Genomic DNA, 23072 nt, shown 5'->3' with positions numbered 1-23072 from the left:
CATATTACAATACGGGCCTAAAGAATGCTGTTGTGTATATATATATATATATATTTGGCTGTGTATATATGTGTATGTTATATATATATACACACAGTCAATTATTCAGACCGTAATTATATGGGCATAACAAAGCTGCCCGTCCTGCTAAATCGCTGAAAAACTGAACTGGGAAATGGCAGACCTACATTGTTTTGGTAACAATATTGTGGGAGGAAACCCGCCTGTCTGAGACTACTAAAAAAACTAATCATAAAGTACCCATGGTACGTATAGGACTACCCCACCCATTCTCTCAAGTTTGAACTTGATCTAAAAAGCATGCAATGTTTTTTCTTTTGAAACGACGTTGAGAAATAAAGTGGGAACTTTTGGAATACATGCAGCTCATTGGTAGTGATCTTACATGCGTTAATTCCGCTGTGACATTTTGCTACCCAGGTTTAACCGTTGATGACTTGTACTATGTGACATATTTGAGATGATTGAGAGTGGGGACAACATTCTTGAAATTGATTTTTTGTGCGAGATAAAATTGGAAGGCGACACGGAGATAAAGATGGGAATGGAAGTTGGTGAGTTAACGTGGATTTCATTATCTTTTGCAACCGGAGAGGATTAATTGCAAGGCAAAAGGGCGGGATAATGTAGCCTTCCTCTGTAACCTATCGTTTCCGTCTAACACGAACCAACATTTTATTTTATTTGCTCAAATTCTATTTTGTTATGTCACTTATATATTTTCTCCTTTGTTATTTCAAACTTTAAAAAGTATGCAATAACAGTATTGACTTTTGGCACCACCATTGCCCTCTGTAATGAGAGGGTTCTGCTTAGCTGAGGAACGTTAAACTCAGTTATCTTTTTTTAATCTGCCTCAATATACCCTACACTATATGCTATTATACACTTCATTATCATCAGTAAAATTGTAGTAGATTAGCTTGGACTCAAACTTTTTCTGCGATTGTCAGTCCAAGGTCACTCATGTACAGGTACACCTTCGATGCTCTCAGTGTTTACCATGAAAGGTGCTCCATACAACTTCATACAACGCAGCGAATTTGGGGTGTCGTGACCGGGACTCGTACCTGAATATCTGTGGGGCTCAGACTAACACGTTAACCATTACACCAATCAGTCAGACTCATCTGAAGAGGTCGCTAGTTCTTGTACTAAGGCCGCTGGAATACATAAATATTCCTTTATCACACTGGTGGACATAGCATAAGCTAACAACCACACTGATTCACAGACGCAATATTTCAGTCATAGCCTATGGCTGGCTGCACAGCTTGCCACTACTATTATTGGCCCAATGTTCGCACCCACTTTCCCACACAGTAAAATATCCTTCGATCGTCGGGATCTTCGGGAAGTTTGTTAATAACTAGATCATTACTTTATAGTTATTTTAGAGTTTATTTCCAAAATGCTATATCCACCAATTTTTCACATTTGTGTTAAAAAACAAAATAATCAGAAATCATTGCTTATGGGGACCTTCATGTGTGTGTAAAATATTACTGTTTTTTATTCATACATTTTGGATGTGTATGTTAAACACTATATATATATATTAAAACAACAATGCAACAACAATGCTGCTCCCATCAGTGGGTGCTCTGGTCAGTGGGTGCGCTCGCCCCCACCTGCCCCATGAGGCCTGAAGGGCGAAGCCACTTCCCTGGACCAAAGGAGGGCATGGAAGCAAGCACACTGATAACCACCAGGACCAGTACAGACACCACTCACAGCATTAAACCAAAATAAAAAACATAAATAACTAAACACAAAACATACAATAATCACATCCCCACCCTCACCTCTGATTGGAGAACCTTGAACCTTTGTACTGTGCATGTGTGTATGTATTTATTCCCTCACTCATTAATTCAAACCTTCAGACAGCCACAGATCAACCCAGCTTTCCCAGTAAATCATAATTCTACCATTTCCTCTTGCTACATCTCTCCATTCTCCCATGGTGTCCCACTAGGGACTTGAAACTCCCCATCGACAACATTTCTGCTGAAATTGACCCCAAAATAAACATTTTGCCCAACAGCACAATGATATTTCCTATTGACTGACTGTGGTCCTTCAAATCCCCCCAAAAGGCAGTTTGTAGGTCAAACCGTGCCCTGATATTGTGACATAACATACCATTCCTGGACTCCAAAAACAAGCCACCGATGGACAGTACCAAAAGAGATACTCTTTGATTCTGTTTCCACATGGCAGAGTCTGCACAGGGCTGACTGTTTAATGCCCAATATACAGAGCATTATTTTTGTGGCGAGAATTTCCTATAATAGCTTAAATGGAAAAGAATGGATTGATGCGTCAGTTGCAGTGGTGTAAAGTACTTAAGTAAAAAATACTACTCAAGTAGTTTTTTGAGCTATCTGTACTTTACTAAACTATTTATATTTTTTGACAACTTTTACTTTTACTTCACTACATTCCTAAAGAAAACAATTAACTTTTTACTCCATACATTTTCCCTGAGAGAACATCCCTGGTCACCAATACTGCCTCTGATCTGGCTGACTCACTAAACACACATGCTTTGTTCGTAAATAATGTCTGAATGCTGGAGTAGGCCCCTGGCTTTCCAAAAAAAATTGGGTCTTCTGGTTTGCTTAATCAAAATAATTGTATTTTTAATTTTACTTTTGATGCTTAAGTATATTTTAGCAATTGCATTTGATACTTAAGTATATTTAAAACCGAATACTTTTAGACTTTTACTCAAGTAGTATTTTACTGGGTGACTTTCACATTTACTTGAGTCATTATCCATTAGTGTATCTTTACTTTTACTCATGTATGAAAATTGGGCACTTTTTCCACCACTGGTCATTGTTGTTTTGTATATCAGTTCATAAACCTGATGCCATGGTATTGGGATATCGAAAATATTTTCCCAACGAGCATGAATTTTATGCATCATAGTGTTCCACCCTCTTGACTGTAATTGGAACTGATACATTTTACTATTTATATTGGTCGTTTTAAGCCATTTATTATTTTTAAACTAATTCATTATTTTCTCTTTTAAGTAATTGCCCCTTCCAGCGTTGTACGAGATCTTCAGTTTCTTGGCAATTTCTCGCATGGAATAGCCTTCATTTCTTAGAACAAGAATGGACTGACGAGTTTCAGAAGAAAGTTCTTTGTTTCTGGTCATTTTGAGCTTGTAACCGAACCCACAAATGCTGATGCTCCAGATACTCAACTAGTCTAAAGAAGGACAGTTTTATTGCTTCTTCAATCAGAACAACAGTTTTCAGCTGTGCTAACATAATTGCAAAAGGGTTTTCTAATGATCAATTAGCCTTTTAAAATGATAAACTTGGATTAGCTAGCACAACGTGCCATTGGAACAAAGCTGATGGTTGCTGATAATGGGCCTCTGTACCCCTATGTTTCCAGCTACAATAGTCATTGTAACGGCTTTTGTCTGGTGGAAAAGAAGCGGACCAAAATGCAGCGTGGTGGTTATTCATGTTCTTTAATAAATGAACTCGACATGAAATAACTAAACAAAACAATAAATGTGTGAAAACCTATACAGCCTATCTTGTGACAATAAACACAGAGACAGGAACAATCACCCACGAAACACTCAAAGAATATGGCTGCCTAAATATGGTTCCCAATCAGAGACAACGATAATCACCTGCCTCTGATTGAGAACCGCCTCAGGCAGCCATAGACTATGCTAGACACCCCCAAGACAAACCACACCACAAAAAAACCATGTCACACCCTGGCCTGACCAAATAAATGCAGACAAACACAATATACTTCGACCAGGGCGTGACAGAACCCCCCCCTAAGGTGCGGACTCCCGGACGCACATCAAAACAATAGGGAAGGGTCCGGGTGGGCGTCTGTCCATGGTGGCAGCTCCGGCGCAGGATGTGGACCCCACTCTATCAATGTCTTAGTCCCTCCTCCTCGCGTCCTAAGATAGTCCACCCTTGCCGCCGACCATGGCCTAGTAGTCCTCACCCAGAACCCCACTGGACTGAGGGGCAGCTCGGGACTGAGGGGCAGCTCGGGACTGAGGGGAAGCTCGGGACTGAGGGGAAGCTCGGGACTGAGGGGAAGCTCGGGACTGAGGGGAAGCTCGGGACTGAGAGGAAGCTCAGCACTGCGAGGAAGCCCAGCACTGCGAGGAAGCCCAGCACTGAGAGGAAGCTCAGCACTGAGAGGAAGCTCAGGCAGGTAGTTGGATCCGGCAGATCCTGGCTGGCTGGCGGTTCTGGCAGATCCTGGCTGACTGGCGGATCTGGAAGAGACTGGCTGACTGGCAGATCTGGAAGAGTCTGGCTGACTGGCAGATCTGGAAGAGTCTGGTTGACTGGCGGATCTGGAAGAGTCTGGCTGACTGGCGGATCTGGAAGAGTCTGGCTGACTGGCAGATCTGGAAGAGTCTGGCTGACTAGCAGATCTGGAAGAGTCTGGCTGACTGGCAGATCTGGAAGAGTCTGGCTGACTGGCAGATCTGGAAGAGTCTGGCTGACTGGCGGATCCTGGCAGACTGACGGCTCTGGCTGCTCCATGCTGACTGGCGGCTCTGGCTGCTCCATGCTGACTGGCGGCTCTGGCTGCTCCATGCAGACTGGCAGCTCTGGCGGCTTCTTGCAGACTGGCAGCTCTGGCTGCTCCATGCAGACTGGCAGCTCTGGCAGCTCCTTGCAGACTGACAGCTCTTTGCAGACTGGCCTCTGATTGAGAACCGCCTCAGGCAGCCATAGACTATGCTAGACACCCCCAAGACAAAACACACCACAAAAAACCCATGTCACACCCTGGCCTGACCAAATAAATGCAGACAAACACAATATACTTCGAACAGGGCGTGACAGTTATTTTAACGGACAAAAAAAGTTGCTTTTCATTAAAAAACAAGGACATTTCTAAGTGACCCCAAGCTTGTTAATGGTAGTGTATATTTGCTTTACATTGTTTTCAAACTGATATGTGACACGTATTAATGCCAAAATAACATGCAAAACTGGCAATGAATGATGGGTAGCCACTGAACTTATCTAATGGGAAACAGTATGGTGGGGGAACTGTAGGTCTATCTAATATGGAACAGTATAGGGAACAGTATCTGACAGGGAATTTGGTTGGGAACAAAACAGATAACAAGGGGTCACATTTTAAGAGACAAATATGTGCCCTATATTTATTGTCAACACTCTAGATATGAAATTCCACAATATGGATGTCAAACAATCCTTCAATTGAATGTGAGATATTTTGGCCGTACTGTTATGTTCAATTTGTTCACTTTGTCCCTACTTTTTGAGGACTCCAAAGCTCTTTGAGGACACTCACGGGCCCACTGGTTAATAATAACCAGCAAATGCAATAATAACATTTCCCAATCAGAATCATTAATTTATGTGGAATTCGGAAAACGACAACTACACTACGGGCCTAACGAATGCTATTCAGAGAGTTTGTGAGCATAACAAAGCTGCCAAATCGCTCAAAGGCTGGTGAGAGGGAACCGGTACGTCTAGAGAGACTACTCAAAAACCCTCCTCCTAAAGTGCAAATAGTCCGTATAGGACTACCCCACCCATTCTTTGAAATTAGAATTTGTTCTGAAAAGCATGCAGCGTTTTTTTCTTTTGAAACAATGTTGACAAATAAAGTGGGAATTTTTAAACAAATGCAGCTCATTGGCAGTAATCTACATGATGCGTTATTCCTGCGGTAAGATGTTCCAGACAACCCTCCACTTTTAACCATTGATGACTTGTGATATGTGACAGATTTATTGAAATGAGTGAGAATGGGTACAAATACATTTTTAAATTGAGTATCTGTCTGAAACAGAATTGGAGGGCGACACGGAGATAGAGATGGGAATGATAGAGGACTACGGTAAATTCACGTGGATTCCATTATCTTTCGCCATACGATATATTTTATCGCAGAAGAATGTAGCCTTCCTTATGCACAGGCACACCTTCGATGGTCTCAGTGTTTACCATGAAGGATGCCCCATCCCATTTCTGACACAAGTGCAGCGAATTTTGGGATATCGGTGGTTGTCAGGCTAAGGCCTTAGCCATTACAGTGACTTACTTGACTAAGTCGCTAGTTGTTGTACTAAGGTCTCTGGAATATATAAGTATTCCTTGATCACACTGGAGGACATAGCAATAGATAGGCATAGGCCTAACAACTGCACTGATTACATTCACAGATGCCAGATTTCAGTCATAGCCTATGGCTGACTGCACAGCTTTCCCCTACCCCAGTCTAAATTTAAAAAACAAACCTATTATTGGCCCAATGTGGACTCCCACTCTCCTACAATGTATCAATTCTCTGGGACCAGGCAGGTTTTCATTAATAGATAATTACTTGATAATAATTGTAGTTTCAGGTTATATATATGTAATGAGGGAAGGGCCTGAAAAACATCCACATCCATTTAGTGTGTCTTATACTCTCTCCATTTAACAAAGTACTTTGAAAGTGCTTCCAACAAGAGCTGGTGCTTCATCAGTCTGTCTTTCTACCATGAGCTAGTAAACACAATCTTTCACATGGTCTAGCATCAGTTCAAGCAGGCTCAGTGTAGCAGGTCTGTTCCTAGGGAAGCACTCTACAGGGGGGAAAGGGTTGCCTGTATAAATCACATAGCTAGATGGTTTTGCTGAAGGTAAATATTGTATTGTGTCTCATATGTTCACAGTCAAACTTGGAGAAATACATGACACATGGCATGCAGTATGCAAGTATCTAAGTATTTCTGGTAACTTCAAAGGATCTGCATGCCAAAAAAAGTGAGAGATATTGCATGCAAGCAAGTCAAGTGAAGTACATCAGGCATGCTTCAATTCAATAACATTGGAAGATTTTAAAATAATGTTTTCAGCACAGTTTTATTAGCACAGTTGCTATTAACTTGTCGAATGGAGGTATTTGCCTAAGAGACTTAAACAAACTATTCCATCATGGAGTATCTGAGTTTGAACATTTACAGTCTTTTCCAGGGTGTTACTAAGGGTAATGTTTTCCAAACACCATCTGATTCCAGTTACATTAGGTTTCCATAGTACTTTCTACCATGGGACGTTTAGAAGTTTTCCCGATGGAATGTCATCTGTTGTGTAAAGTATGAATGTAGTACCAGGCACAATAAAATGTCACATTTAACTGAATGAACACAATTTAATGTGAGTTGTAGAATGAGCTTTACTTTGGTATTATATTCCCCTCTGAAATAAAGATGTGAGTACTTTGCACTGGTGCATATGCTCAGTAAATCTGATAATGTGTATCTGCTGGGCCTTGTCAGAGTCTTACAAAAGATGGTGGTTAAGAAGAGTCAAATCTCCATCAAGATCTTGTCATGCATGTCTCTCATGTCTTTAATACATGTTTGTTTTTGTTGTTGTTTTTTTTTTGGGGGGGGGGGGGGGCAGTCTATTCTCAGGAGTTTTTGCCAACCTATGAGACTATACCTGAGGGGGCATCAGTGCCCAAAGTGGAGAAGGTGAGTCTCAACCCTTTAAATTGTATAATATTTCTGCATTATGAAAATGATTAGTACTCATAGCTTTGATGGTAGTTGTAGTATTAGCTTGAGCTGCCAATGAATACCTTTACAATTAATACCATATTTGTATAACATGGCTTGTTCTTGTATTTCACCAAGAAGGATGTGGATTGATTCACTTTTGTATTTTCATATGCAGAAAATGCATGAATCAATGTGCCAAATATCTGTAATTACAAGAGAGGTCTATGTTTGATGCCAATTCAAATGTGGACTGTTATTATTCATGGAACAAAAAAGGGTGTGTCACTTTTTGCTGTTGTAGACACTTCCCTTCCTCTCCCATCTACGTCTGGTGTCAGTTGAGAAAGACGTTGTCTAGTAGGGTCCCATACAAGCACAGTGAGGTTGTCTGTCAGTCCCTCTCTCGGTAAAGGACATGTATGATATCATGGAAGAAGAAGAGTTTGAGTTTGAGGCTATGGAGCTACCAGATATCACTGTGGAGCTACCAGATATCGCCTGTTGTTTTTGCCCACAGGCTGAGTTCAACGGCAAATCTGAATCTCTGTTCTTCAATGATGGGGTTAGACGGATCGACTTTGTCTTAGTCTATGAAGATGAGGACATGAAGGAGACTGACAAAAATAGAACGTTCCAGAAACGTAAAGTAAGTTTCAAGTTTCTGTCTGACAGAAGTTAAAAACAGTATTCCTACTGTGCTGTGAAAAAGCATGTTTGAAATGAAATGCAGTTTCACAATGTAAGCATAGTTTTGAGGATCTGTGAATCTAAATGTGATTTCTTATAGCTTAAGAGGAGTACTGTATTATCTATGAAACAAGTTACTAAAGCCACATTCCATCAAGGATGTTAACTTGTAGGAATCAGTGTTATGTTCCGTCATAGAAACCTATGTTATATTATGCCAGGACCTAAGGCATTCACACAACGCTTTCTCATTGTACACCCGGAATATTGACTCTGAATATTTGTACAGGGAGTTTTTCTATGCTTCAGTCACTGTGTGTCAGATCTAAGGTATCCCTATGATTAATATGAGGTCATTTACATATATATATACTGTATTTACAATTCTTTACAAGTATTGTGGATGCACTTAACAGAAGCATACAGACGTATGTAGCAGCAATGTATTTTGATTGACCAATGAGCTTTTATTTATTTGACATGGTTTTATCAGAAGGCGTCTTGTATCGTACACACAATTCCCATATTAGATGTAGTCAGTTTCATACATGGTTGAAATCAGTCAATGCATTGCTATTCATCGAGGGGAAATCAGTCAATGCATTGCTATTCATTGAGGGGAAATCAGTCAATGTATTGCTATTCATCGAGGGGAAATCAGTCAATGCATTGCTATTCATCGAGGGGAAATCAGTCAATGTAATGTCAATGTAATGACACTTTTAATTAATTATTTATTATACACAACCACAGTTAAGATGGGTTAATAGTAATAATGTAATAATGTATTAGATATTACATTTAACATTTGTAAAGCACTTTTCATTACAAGAGTAATAAGAGAAACAGATTGGACCTTATCCAATAGGGAAACAGATTGGATCTCATCCAATAGGGAAATTGAAGGGACAGTGTTACAAAGGATCCATTGATTTAACATCCTGTATTCTCTTCCCTAGCAACGGAGAGAGTACTTTGAGGCAAGCTTGATGAAGATGGGGATGGAACTAGAGGCTGCCAGATCTGTGAGTGGCCACATAATGCATTCTACAAGGACTGGCTGTATGTATTTACTCTGCTGTTAGCTTGCAGAGTGGGGTTGAGTGTGTCGATCTTCAGGGACGATTGGGTGGAAACAATATTTAGTATCTTACATTCGTTTGGTCTTAAATGGTAGAGAAACACCTAATGTTTGTTTTTGTTACACAGTTTTATTATCATACTGCTTATTTAAGTGACCTTGTGGATCTTGTTTTTGGCTGCATTTTAGATGGCAGACACAGTTGTTTTACAAAGTTTTCCTTTTAACAGCCAACTATTTCCTCAGGAAGGGTTGAGATTGAATTGCAGTTGAAAACTATGGCACCAATTCAATTATTTGAGTAGTTGACCAATTATTGGCAAACTTTAGTGGTATTTTATGGAACAGGATCAATGAGTTAACATTGATAAACACAGAGACAACTTCTGATTTTGTAGATAATAAAGCATTTCATTAGATTAATGTGATGTTTTAGTACTTGTTTTATGTGGAGGATGTCATTTAGGATCATGGCAATATCTTCTTCATTTCCATTTAGGGGATTACTGAAGTTGTAATATATTTAGTTGAAATGAAAAGGGCTGCCTTATCTTGTTGTTTTATCTTCATCATTTCAACAAGGTGGTGGATGAGAAGCTGTTATTCGTCAAGGTGCACATACCCTGGGACGTGCTGTGTACCTACGCCGAGGTTCTCCACATCAAGCTGCCCATTCAGCCCAATGACCTGTCCACCACTTCCTCGCCCTTCAACTTCCTCAGTTGTATCACCAGACACTTCTACCCCAGCGAGGACCTCATAGCCAAGGAGACGGAGTACTTCACCGCCCCATTCGAGAAGGACAGACTGGAGTACTTCTACGTGAAGGACCGGGACCTCTTCTTCACGCCGTCCATGAGGAGTAGAATGGCAAGTGCGCTGCTTTCTTTACCTCATCATGGGACATAAACCCAGTAGCGTGCCGTGGTTCTGGGGCCTGGGCCTTCAGTGAAGTCCTACACAGTCCCACCCGAATTAATCCACCTCTTATTACCATCATTATGATGCCATGGCTCTAGACACTATACATTTAAACAGAAACGCAGTATAACCAGGCGTTGCGTCACCTTGAAATTGACATTTTTATTCAGAGAATTGCAGGGGAAGAGTACAATACCTTTTCATTGTGCAGCTTCGTTGCCCTGCGCGCTTGTTCGTTGAGCTGTAGATCCACTCGGGTGTCCCCAAAAGTTTTCAAAAGCACCATTGCTTGTAAGTGCCCAGCCGTACATTGGGGTCTCGTTGCTGCCTTGGTTAGAAAACTCAGGTTAGCAAAGCCAGTGTGGCTCCAAACACCAAATCGATCACTTGCAAATAATAGGCATTCCCAGCAGTACAGTTTGCAGTGCTTCTTGGAGCCTGTGAGTCATTGATAGCGCCCATAATTGAAAGTGGCGAACGAACCCCTTTCCCGAATGTGACAGGCTTTGTAGCATCGGCGTCTACCTCTCCTGACAATGTCTAACTTTTCTTGAAAAGTTTGTCTTGAGAATGGCGTTATAATTATATCCTCGACCAAATCGATATCTTCTCCTTCCGCCATTGTGGGTTGAAAAAACAGTTTAGTAGTACGCAAATTAATTCGTTGATCAATTTCAGTTTCCTAGTTCTGAGACCTGCCCATATAGGACCTGCCTCTCAATATTGGTAATCCAATGAAAAGACTGCACGCACTACGCCTGCTAGCTGGCTCCTGTGTAACACTGGAGCCAGCCAGCAGGCGTACAATAGCCAACTCTAAAGCTGATTGGTTGACACTAAATTTTAATTTCCATTCACTTTAAGCTACAAGCGCCCGCACTGTTGATTCTGAAGGCCTGAAGGCAGATTTTAGACCCCTGGCAACACATGATGGCTGAATATGATTGGATAAAATATCTAACATAATGACCAGCCCTCCAAATCTCAACCTGGGGCTGGAAGCAGTGCAACCAAGAGGAACGCTATGAAATGAAGAGTGTAACTCTTACTCTGGGGAATAATTTAATACATATTTGTGGGAAAATATATTTTTAAAAAAAATATATATTCTGATAATGTTTAGGCCAGCAGAGAAGGCCTTGCTGGCCTTGACGGCCCAACACTGCATAAACCCAAAGTCAACCAATAAGAAGTTAAAGATGCAGCAGCACACTAGATTTTGATAGAGATGAAAAATAAATCACTAAAAAGCAGTCACCTCATTGACTTTCTTTCGGTAGATTAAGCATCTCAGGCTTCTGATGCTGCTTAATGGTATTGGAAGATATTTGGTCGGTAGACCACTTAGATTGGTTATTCAGCCCTTGCACTACAAAAATATCAATGTACCTACACTTAAAACACAGTGTTAACGCTCTTTTCTTTACACTTCAATGACAACAGAATTGTTGGTCTTCCTCCTCAGGCCTACTACATCCTCAGCCGAGCCCCCTATGAGGTGCGAGGGAACATCAAGAAGTTTGGTGTCACCAAGCTGCTCGATGGGGGGGTGTACAAGGCTGCTTATCCCTTACATGATGTGAGTGGCGGTGAAGGGTGGCACTAGTAACTGACAACATAGTACATTAAACACAAATCAATCTGTGAAAAGACTGAGCAGTGTTTTTATGGACTTTTTAGTTTTGTTTTCTGTGAACTTACTTTAGTGCAGATTCAACGTCAGGTCGAAGGAAGATGAGTGCCCCAATGAGAGATACCTCCTGTATTACGAGTGGGCTCACCCTAAAAGTTTCTATAAGATGCAGCCACTTGATCTCATAAGGTTCATACTTTAATCTACTTTTGCAAAAATGCACATTGCATGCACATCACTGCTTTAGTTTAATAAGGTGTTGAAAATTATTCTTCCGAACAGAATGTGCTTGGAGGCCTAATCATTGTAATTATAGCAAATAAGGGAGGGAAATAATATTTTCTTTCATTTTCTCACAGAAAGTATTATGGGGAGAAGATTGGTATTTACTTTGCTTGGCTGGGCTTCTATACAGCCATGCTGGCCCTCGCTGCTATTGTTGGACTTGGCTGTTTCATTTATGGGTACACGACTCAAGAAACAAGCACCTGGAGGTAAGTTTAAAACTCAAAGAAAGTATTTCAGAAATCCACAACACCATATAAATATATTACAAGTTGCTAAATCGAGTGTATATCAGATTAAGATCAATTAGTGCAGGACAGGACACAAGGTTAAGTAGAGTAAAATATAAGTTACTTGATGTTCCTTCCATGCTGTTCCCTGACACGCTAACAGTGTGAAAACCCAATGATTAACAACTTTGTTGCATTTTGTTGTTGAGTTTTTGATGAAGTTTAACCCATCTGCTCTGTTCATTTATTGGACAGCAAAGAGGTGTGCGACCCTTTGATTGGAGGAAATATTGTGATGTGTCCGCAGTGTGATAAGGAGTGCACATACTGGAGGCTCAACAGCACCTGTGAATCTTCTAAAGTAAGTATTGCAAATATTAGGGTCACTAATTCCGGTCCATGGCTGTACAGGTTTTTTCTCATTCACTCACATGGTCAATTCAGAGTGATTATGATTATGAAAGTGACGTATATGGATAGTGAGTCCCTTAAAATTCTATCTGCCAATGCTTTTTATGTCAGACCGTTTTCTTAGACTCTTTGGCCCATGAGACATGCTACAAGTCATTTTAAACCTTTTTGAACAGGGTTTGTTTTTGTATATATTTACAAAGAGTCTTGGATGGACTGAAAAAATGATGTGAAAAGCTAAGTATTTCATGAGACCTTGCCTTCCTCAGAAACTGTGCATATTTGATAACTATGGGACGCTCGTGTTTGCTGTCTTTATGGCCATTTGGGGTGAGTCATTTAATTCATTAAACTTACCAAATGTTCAAATGTAGAGGTTTCATAAACTGTATTATTTTATCGATATTAGAGTTTTCCTCAGCACATGCTACAGTCTAGGACCAGGCAAGTAAAATAATTCCCATCCTGGTTCTAGTGACCGTGTTTCTGGAGTTCTGGAAGCGATACCAGGCAGAGCTGGAGTATGAGTGGGACACCGTGGAGTTCCTGGAGCAGGAGGAGCAACCTCGTCCTGAGTATGAGGCCAAGTGTAACCACGAGAGAATCAACCCTGTCACACGGGTAAGGAAGATGTGTTCGTCACACAGTCCCTATGGTGATTCCATAGCGTCAGACTCAGGAGGCTAGAAGAACACTCCACAACCGATGATAGTAATGTTATATACTTGTTTTAAAAGGACAATATTACCTGTATCATTACTTCATTGTAAAACATGTTATTCTTCATTTAGGCAAAAGAGAAAGTACCTTATACAGCCTGTGGACGGTGTATAAGAGTGTCTTTAGGAATCGGGACTGTCTTATTCTGGGTAAAAACTTTTGGATTTCTCTACTGTTATCTTGTTCTAAATAGGCCAATTCATATGCACTCCAACAGCAAAACATGTTTTATATAACCCTAACCTTTGATTCAGGTCTGACCCCTCCAATTCTTGTGTTTGTGCTTGTGTTCAGATTGTGTTGATCCTAGCGTCAGTGGTGGCCATCATCGTATACCGACTGGCAGTATTCTTCTCATTTTCGACGAGACTCCAGTCTGACCTAAAGGAGCTCGAACCGTTTAAGGAGTATGTGACCGCACAAATGGCCACCTCCGTCACTGCTTCTATCATCAGCTTCGTAGTAATCATGGTGCTCAACATCCTGTATGAGAGGGTAGCCATCTGGATCACTGACTTTGGTGAGACGCCCCAATGTCAAACAATGTCAAACAGGAAATATGTTGTTTGCTATACAGAACTATGGTGTTTCTCAAACTGCTTTCAGACAAGGGCTAATATTCACTCAAACATGCCGTAGCAAGGTTTATGCAGTGCCCCAAACATTCTGCAATTCTTCTGCAATTATACCATTGTAAATATTGCACACCAATAGGTCTGAAGTAATCCAAATGTATGTATGCCAACAGATTTATACAGAAATTAGCACCACCACAATAGCCATTAGCCGATGTCCTTATCCAGAGTTACTTGCAGAATATGGACACAGCAAAAGCTTGATTTAAGCCTGATGTTTTTTTGATGAGACTGAGAAGATGCCTCACTTCATTTTAAAGAGCTACCAAGGACCAAGACGGATTATGAGAACAGTCTGACTCTGAAGATGTTCCTGTTCCAGTTTGTCAACTACTACTCCTCCTGCTTCTACATTGCCTTTGCCAAAGGAAAAGTGGTTGGTTACCCTGGGCAACCTGTTTACCTGCTGGGCAAGTACAGGAATGAGGAGGTACGTACGCCTATCAGTTGACTGAAAGATCAGTTGATTGAAGGCTCAGTTGATTGGAGCTTGGTGCTTGGTACTGTGTTATCACATATTCTGTATGACAGTGTTTTAATTTTCCACTTTGCTTGTGTTCTAACTTCGCTGCCAAATTATTAGCTGTTGCATTCTGTGGCCTTTGTGTTTGACTAAAAGAGACATTCATATTTAAAATGAATGAACCTGGAAATCTTCCACTAACTACAAGTTGTCTGAATGGAGGTGCTTAATCATGTAATACTACAAGATGGCCGACATTGGTTGATGCATTGTTTGTATCTTATCCTTACCAGTGTGATCCAGGAGGATGCCTGATTGAGCTGACAACCCAGCTTACTGTCATCATGGGCGGTAAAGCCATCTGGAATAACATTCAGGAGGTGTTGCTGCCGTAAGTTTTTGGTTCAATGGAAGAACAAAATGGCCAACCACATCAGCTCTCTAGGAGCCCAGCAACCGTAAAGTTTCCCGGTTACATTGGATCAGGGTTGGTTCAATGGTTTATTCCATCCCAACTCAAAATGAAATACCCCCTTATCTTCAAGTGTATCTGTATTCAGACATCATTATCATCTGATTCAGAGAGCAAACATAAAGGTGTCTTTTTGTAGGCACTAACGGTAGACTAACTCCACCATGGCTTATTGGCCAAAGCCTATGGGGAAATTAATGTTTTTTTGTTCGGTTTCTGGATAAATGCCAAAAACACAGGCTTAGGAGATCTTATACGTTTTGTTCTATGAGATCATCTTCATCAGCTAACATCGCTTTTTGTGATTTTTAAAGCATTTATGTAATCAAAACTAAAACATAAAGCACATGAAGGCTTCATAATTCATTAAGGTCATGTTAACTGACTGATATTATCTCATTGGACAAAACATATAATATCTCAAATCCTATTTTAACCTCAGACCTTATTTTCGGCATTTATCCCAAAACCCCATTCTTTCCCTATTCATTTTCCCCATAGGAAATGCTAACAAATTTTAGTTTTTTAGGATTTTCCCTTTAGAAAATGCTAACTCATTTCCGTTTTTTTAGGACTACAAGCTGGCGAGCTCTATTACCTTGTAATAAGCATCATGATTCTGCGATTGACATGTTTCTCATCATCAGGTGGATGAAGAATTTGATATTCCGCTACTGCACACGTGTGGGGTCTGAAAAGGTGATTCCTCGCTGGGAGCAGGACTATCAGCTGCAGCCCATTGGGAAGCTGGGCCTCTTCTATGAATACCTGGAGATGGGTAAGATATGAATAATGAGGCAAACTCTCTCCCTCTCTCCCACCCTAGCCCCTATCCCCTGGCACCTCTGTAGATCTGAGAGGATTGGATAGGTGTGGACACAATATGGTGGTAGCTATATGCGTATGCTTGGGAAGTTTTTTAAGCTGATCCTGCTATTTCTTTGGACTCTGTCCAGATCCCACCTATCCCCGAGGCACTTACTTAATCTAGAAGGGTTGGATGGACATAAGCTATATGATGCAAATCCCCCCTAGCTACTATCATAGTATCAGATTCCCCCCGAGCTAGCCTATCAGCTACTAACTATCATAGTATCAGGTTCCCCTCTAGCTAGCCTATCAGCCACTATCACAGTATCAGGTTGCCCCTAGCTCAGCTACTAACTATCATAGGCTAGCTAGAGGGGAACCTGATACTATCAGCCACTATCACAGTATCAGGTTGCCCCTAGCTCAGCTACTAACTATCATAGGCTAGCTAGAGGGGAACCTGATACTATCAGCCACTATCACAGTATCAGGTTGCCCCTAGCTCAGCTACTAACTATCATAGGCTAGCTAGAGGGGAACCTGATACTATCAGCCACTATCACAGTATCAGGTTGCCCCTAGCTAGCCTATCAACTACTAACTATCATAGTACCAGGTTCCCCTCTAGCTAGCCTATCAGCTACTCTCATAGTGTCAGATTCCCCCCTAGCTAGCCTATCAACTACTATCATAGTATCAGGTTCCCCCCTGGCTAGCCTCTGAGCTACTAACTATCATAGTATCAGGTTGCCCCTAGCTAGCCTATCAGCTACTATCATAGCATCAGGTTCCCCCCTAGTTAGCCTATCAGCTACTATCATAGCATCAGGTTCCCCCCTAGCTAGCCTATCAGCTACTATCATAGTATCATGTTCCCAGATCTATTGATGTAAAGTCTTTTTTTCTGCAGTGATCAAATTTGGCTTTGTGTGTCGTGGAAATTTCCTCTATTTACCAAATAATGAGAGACAACCACACACCAGTCAGAGTTATGCTTAATCTTCACCTTTAATAATAATTAAGCTTTTGCAATAGCATTTTGACTTTCAACAGTTCAGTATCTCTAATGAAAAGTTGAGAGTCCCAACATAATGGCAAATGGGATCCTTTATAGCAAAGATCCACCCCCCCCCTAGACGACATGACAAACCACAGGTCTTAGGAACTTACACAAAGAAAGACTTTACTTCAGAGAGGAGTATCCCCTAGCCAGACAGAGTTGGCTATAAATTATCGTTCAGTTTGGTCTCCTAAACAAAGCTCTTATTTCGTCCTTGGTACAAAATGGTACCAAGACATTACCCCCACCCTATGATATATATCAAATTGTCATTTAGATACAACCAATTCTAAATACAACCAATCCTGGACAAGCTCATGGAGAGGAGAGTGTGGCTATAGGTTAAGATAGGGGCAACTAAAGAGGGAGCATAGAATGATTCCAGACACTGCCATCCTCCTCTCCCCAATGGGAAAAGTAGGGAGTGACTGGCACACAGACACAGTGGAGCAAAAGATATGTTTACACATGATGACACCTTGACCTCTCCCCTCTCTGCAGCCCAAGCAACTTAGTCCTGACAGAGAACAGATAACTGCCAATGGCCACCACTATAGTACAACAAAATACATTCTTATGAGAAGTAACTTACAAACATATGATGAATATAAAACATCTTACCTATGTTACCAACCAATTCTGATTATTCCCCAACATGTGTCTGCGTGGCTTTTTCCTACAGTGATCCAGTTTGGTTTTGTGACTCTGTTTGTGGCCTCCTTCCCCCTGGCTCCTGTCCTGGCTCTGGTCAATAACCTCTTTGAGATCCGGGTGGACGCCTGGAAGATCATCACCCAGTTCCGCCGCATGGTTCCAGAGAAGGCCCAAGACATTGGGGCGTGGCAACCCATTCTCCAAGGTGTCGCCATCTTGGCTGTGGCATCAAATGTGAGTGATGGCTCCTCCATTGGATTATGAAGTATTATGAAACATACATATATTTTTTAAGATGATGTATTTATCTTGGTTTATTTTCCATTGCATAATCCCATCACTGGATGTCAGTCATATGATTTGATTGTTACCATGCTGATGTAGTGACATTCTTAGATTATAATTCATCTATTATGATGAGCACCAGTTTAAAGTGCACTGTCTCCTCCACTTCCTTGTCTCTCTGCCAGGCCATGATCATTGCCTTCACATCAGACATGATCCCACGATTAGTTTACTACTGGTCTTTCTCTGTGTATCCCTATGGAGACCATTCCAGTCACACCATGCAGGGCTACATCAACAACACGCTCTCTGTGTTCGACATCCAGGACTTCTCCAACAAGAGCCGGCCCTTGCAAACACCTTACTGGTTCAATAACAGCACCACCTGCAGGTAATGTGAATGTATATGAGAGGGGTTTCAAAGAAATCATGTTAGACATTGAAATAGTTCATGCAGTCTCTCTGTCATACTTTAGATATCGAGATTTCAGATATCCACCAGGACACCACAGACAATATGAATACAGCATCTACTACTGGCATGTGATAGCTGCCAAGATGGCTTTCATAATAGTTGTAGAGGTGAGTAGAAATTTCTCTGAAACGTTGCTTTGACCTGATTTTTCTTTCTACTGTATAGTCTAATGCCAGATAGACATTTTCTAGCCTTTCAAGAAGTCCTAATAAAGTTTTCCCTCCTTCCGACCCTTATACCCTTGTCCCCTCAGCACATTGTATACCTGACCAAGTTCGTTCTGTCCTACGTGATCCCGGACGTGCCTTACACAGTGAGGGAACAGATCAAACGAGAGAAGTACTTGAGCCAGGTTATCCTTCACGAGACCAACCTCAAACTGGTGACCAAACGCTTAAAGCCTGTCGGTGATAAGATACTTAAACACAATGAGGACAAGGAGGAGGAGATTATGGACCTTTACTTTTAATCTCTGAAGCTTTGTCAGAGAAGAGGGAGTCCTGCCTTTGTCAGGACCTACAATATTTCCAAGTATTGTTGAGCAGCTAAAGATGTATTCAATACATGTTTTAATAACTTTAATTAATATGAATTAATATTATTAGTAGCTTAATAGCTTGGTGGGGACTACGACTAACCAAACCAGCCATGAAGCTCAGCTCTGTTGCTCAAATCTCTGGATCTATTGCATATTTAGCACTTTTATGTCACTGATTGTTACATGTACACTGTTACATTTAATGTGTCTTGTATTTTTACAATGATGACATTTTTTGGAGGTCTTAACTTAGACACTTCTGGGAGGAACACAACAGTGCCTGGGAGTTACATACAGCACATGTATACACTGTTACATTTAATGTGTCTTGTAATGTTAAAATTCGGATTCAATGCCATATGGAAGACTATGAATGACAACATTACTTTTCTTCTTTAAACAAAGCATACAGATTTTTATACAATTTGTGGCCTAGGCCTTTCCAAACATTTCTAATATTCAAGGTGTGCTTGATTTAGTCAGGAATAATTCCAAAAGCTCAAATTGCGTTGACCAGGCAAGCCATCAAGTATGGAAGCTCGTTCCCGCCACCCAGGACAAAATATCTGACGACGAGTTATGAGATACTAAGGTATAATTATGAGAATCTGGGATTCACACAATAACAAAGCTTCTCCCACCACAGCTGAGGAATGGGGCAGGAGAAATGTAACCAATCTCAAATACATAGACACAAGGACTCACACATGGATGCAGGACTGACCATCCATCAGATACAAATTATATTTTTAACCATGTTTTGAAGCAATACTGTGTTGTTTACAATTACATTGTTTACGCACAATAGAGTAAACCAATCTTATATTTTGGGTTCTGATTGGGTAACTCATTTCTAAGTTACATTATTGAATAATCAGTGGCTTTACACTGAGTGTACAAAACATATTTCCATGACCAGGTGAATCCAGGTGAAAGCTATGATTCCTTATTGATCTTCCACTTCAATCAGTGTAGATGAAGGGAAAGAAACAGGTTAAAGAAAGATTTTTGAGTCATGGATTCTGTATGTATGCCATTCAGAGGGTGAATGGGCAAGACAAAAGATTTAAGTGCCTTTGAATGGGGTATGGTAGTAGGTGCCAGGTGCATTGGTTTGAGTGTCAAGAACTTCAACGCTAGGTTTTTCACGCTCAACAGTTTCCCGCGTGTATCAAGAATGGTGCATCACCCAAAGGACATCCAGCCAACTTGACACAACTGTGGAAAGCATTGAAGTCAACATGGGCCAGCATCCCTGTGGAAGCTTTTGACACCTTGTAGAGTCCATGACCCAACAAATTGAGGCTGTTCTGAGGGCAAAAATGAGTGCAACTCAATATTAGGAAGGTGTTCCTAATGTTTTGTACATATTAATTAACTCTGATGTCAACCAGATGTCATCAAACAGGCACCAACTCACATCAACAAAACTTTTCAATACGTTAATATTGAACAATATCACCACAATCTCTCTTTCTTACACACACACAATGTGTGATTGACTAGGATATGCATAAGGTTATCTTAAGTTGAGGGCCTGATGCAAAGTGTACATTGGATTTATATGATACAGATCGCTTGAACGTATGTCATAATAATGACTTACTATCATATAATTCTGACTTACTATGTCATAACTCTTAGTCAGATTTTATTTTTTGGTGGCGGGAACGGGCTTCCATACAAACTCATGGTCACCTCAAGTATTTACATTAACATTTTTGACATATGTATTTTAATTTAAGCATTTTGATAGAAGTCTATCGCCATAGACTAACCTCTTATATAACCTCTCTGTCACGTTCGTTGAATGGAGACCAGGGCACAGCGTGATGTGAATACATTCTTCTATTTATTAACAAAGAAACACTAAATAAAATATACAAAACAACAAAAACTAACGTGACGCTATATATAAACAAGTGCAGAGACAGGCAACTAACCATAGACATACAAAACCCCTAGACAGGAACAAAAACACATACATCACCCATGTCACACCCTGACCTAACCAAAATAATAAAGAAAACAAATAATACTAAGGTCAGGGCGTGACACTCTCAATACATGTTGCTGTATTATATTGTGCTTTGTTTTAAACCAAAGGTATATATGAACTAACAATCTGCCCCTGTGTACAATATTTGTCATTCAAGTATTTTGTCTAGTGTATTGTAATTTGTAAGTTATTCCAAATCAAAATTCTTTGTATTTTATATAGATCTGTGATTGTGTTGGTCGTCATTTCAAAATTCAGGTCAGATACAGCTCATCTTCCAAAAAACTGCACATGTGTAATGATGCTATAATTGCACATCTGTGCTATTATAGCGTCTGTGACTGCATTTTAAAGTAGTTTGTTTTCTTTGGCTGATTTCTCCTAATTCATAGGAATCCCCACCCAATTGACGACTTTAAAATGGTGGAAGCTCTCAATGGCAATGTCCATGTTAAACCGGGTTATATCCATGATGAGTCCTCTATCTATCTCTATGACAACAGGGCTCCTGAGTGGCGCAGCAGTCTAAGGTACTGCTCCTCAGTGCTAGAGGCGTCATGAGTGAACAGGGAGTACAGGAGGGGCCTGAGCACACACTCCTGAGGGGCCCCAGTGTTGAGGATCAAAGTGGTGGATGTGTTGTTATATACCCTTACCACATGGGTGGCGGCCCATCAGGAAGTCCAGGATTCAGTAGCAGAGGGAGATGTTTAGTCCCAGGGTCCTTAGCTTTGTGATGAGCTTTGAGGGCACTATGGTGTTGAACGCTGAGCTGTTGTCAATTAATAGCATTCTCACATAGGTGTTCCTTTTGTACAGGTGTGACAGGGCAGTGTGAAGTAGTGCAATAGAGATTGCATCAACAGATCCACTGATGATGCAATCTCTTGTGAGCCATGACCAGCCTTTCAAAGCACTTCATGGCTACAGACGTGAGTGCTACCGGTTGGTAATCATTTAGGCAGGTTACCTTAGTGTCCTTGGGCACAGGGACTATGGTGGTCTGCTTGAAACATGTTGGTATTACCTCTCCGACAGGGAGAGGTTAAAAATGTCAGTGAAGACACTTGCCAGTTGGACAGTGCATGCTCGGAGTACACGTCCTGGTAATCCGTCTGGTCCTGCGGCCTTGTGAATGTTGACTAGTTTCAAGGTCTTACTCACATTGGCTACGGAGAGTGTGATCACACAGTCATCTGGAACAGCTGATGCTCTCATGCAAGTTTCAGTGTTTCTTGCCTCAAAGCGTGCATAGAAGTAATTTATCTTGACTGGTAGGCTTGTGTCACTGGACAGCTCGTGGCTGTGCATCCCTTTGTAGTCTGTAATAGTTAGCAAGCTCTGCCACATCCAACGAGCGTCGGAGCCGGTGTAGTATGATTCAATCTTAGTCCTGTATTGACACTTTGCCTGTTTGATGGCTTGTCTGAGGGCATAGCAGGATTTCCATTAAGCTTCCGGGTTAGAGTTCAACTCCTTGAAAGTGGCAGCTCTACCCTTTAGCTCAATGTGGATGTTGCCTGTAATCCATTGTTTCTTGTAGGGGTATGTACGTACAGTCACTGTGGGCACGACGTCATCGATACACTTATTGATGAAGCCAGTGACTGATGTGGTGTACTCCTCAATGCCATCGGAAGAATCCTGGAACATGTTCCAGTCTGTGCTAACAAAACAGTCCTGAAGTTTAGCATCTGCTTCATCTGAACACTTTTTTATTGACCGAGTCACTGGTGATTCCTGTTTTAGTTTTGGCTTGTAAGCAGGAATCAGGAGGATAGAATTATGGTCAGATTTACCAAATGTAGAGCGAGGGAGTGTAACGGCAGATTTCCTCCTCTTCGTCTGAAGAGGAGTAAGGATCGGACTAAGATGCGGCGTGGTAAGTGTTCAAGACGATTTTAATAACAAAAGCACTGAACACTATGAAATACAAAAACAATAAACGAATATGTGAAATAACAAAACCGAAACAGTACCGTGTGGTGAAAAACACAGACACGGAAACAAACACCCACAAACCAACAGTGAAACCCAGGCTACCTAAGTATGATTCTTAATCAGAGACAACTAACGACACCTGCCTCTGATTGAGAACCATACTAGGCTGAACACAGAAATAGAAAAACATAGACTGCCCACCCCAACT

At 41.1% G+C, this 23072-nt stretch overlaps 1 protein-coding gene across 1 annotated transcript; it reads left to right on the top strand.

Annotated features, from left to right (window-relative positions):
- The first annotated feature begins 232 nt into the window (after positions 1–232).
- Positions 233–21144, top strand: LOC135515051 (anoctamin-6-like). The gene is made up of 20 exons (XM_064938861.1): positions 233–575; positions 7467–7537; positions 8082–8210; positions 9211–9276; positions 9915–10202; positions 11719–11832; positions 11960–12075; positions 12246–12380; positions 12657–12762; positions 13082–13142; positions 13288–13433; positions 13604–13681; positions 13827–14052; positions 14428–14597; positions 14924–15021; positions 15750–15880; positions 17655–17860; positions 18097–18302; positions 18388–18493; positions 18640–21144. Exons 1-20 carry the CDS (start codon positions 482–484, stop codon positions 18853–18855), a joined length of 2763 nt encoding a protein of 920 aa, XP_064794933.1. The 5' UTR covers positions 233–481; the 3' UTR covers positions 18856–21144.
- The last annotated feature ends 1928 nt before the right edge of the window (positions 21145–23072 follow it).

This window comes from Oncorhynchus masou, chromosome 26, assembly GCF_036934945.1.
Source record: "Oncorhynchus masou masou isolate Uvic2021 chromosome 26, UVic_Omas_1.1, whole genome shotgun sequence".
In the NCBI taxonomy this organism is placed as follows: Eukaryota; Metazoa; Chordata; class Actinopteri; order Salmoniformes; family Salmonidae; genus Oncorhynchus; species Oncorhynchus masou.
The sequence above is the reverse complement of the archived record's forward strand: the minus strand, read 5'-3'. Positions and strand labels throughout refer to the sequence as shown.

Excerpts from the sequence above, each read along its gene's own strand:
- LOC135515051 (XM_064938861.1), top strand. The coding sequence starts at position 482 with ATGATTGAGAGTGGGGACAACATTCTTGAAATTGATTTTTTGTGCGAG. Across the intron at positions 576-7,466 it reads AAAGATGGGAATGGAAGTTG|TCTATTCTCAGGAGTTTTTG; the intron begins GTGAGTTAACGT and ends GGGGGGGGGCAG. Across the intron at positions 8,211-9,210 it reads GAACGTTCCAGAAACGTAAA|CAACGGAGAGAGTACTTTGA; the intron begins GTAAGTTTCAAG and ends TCTCTTCCCTAG.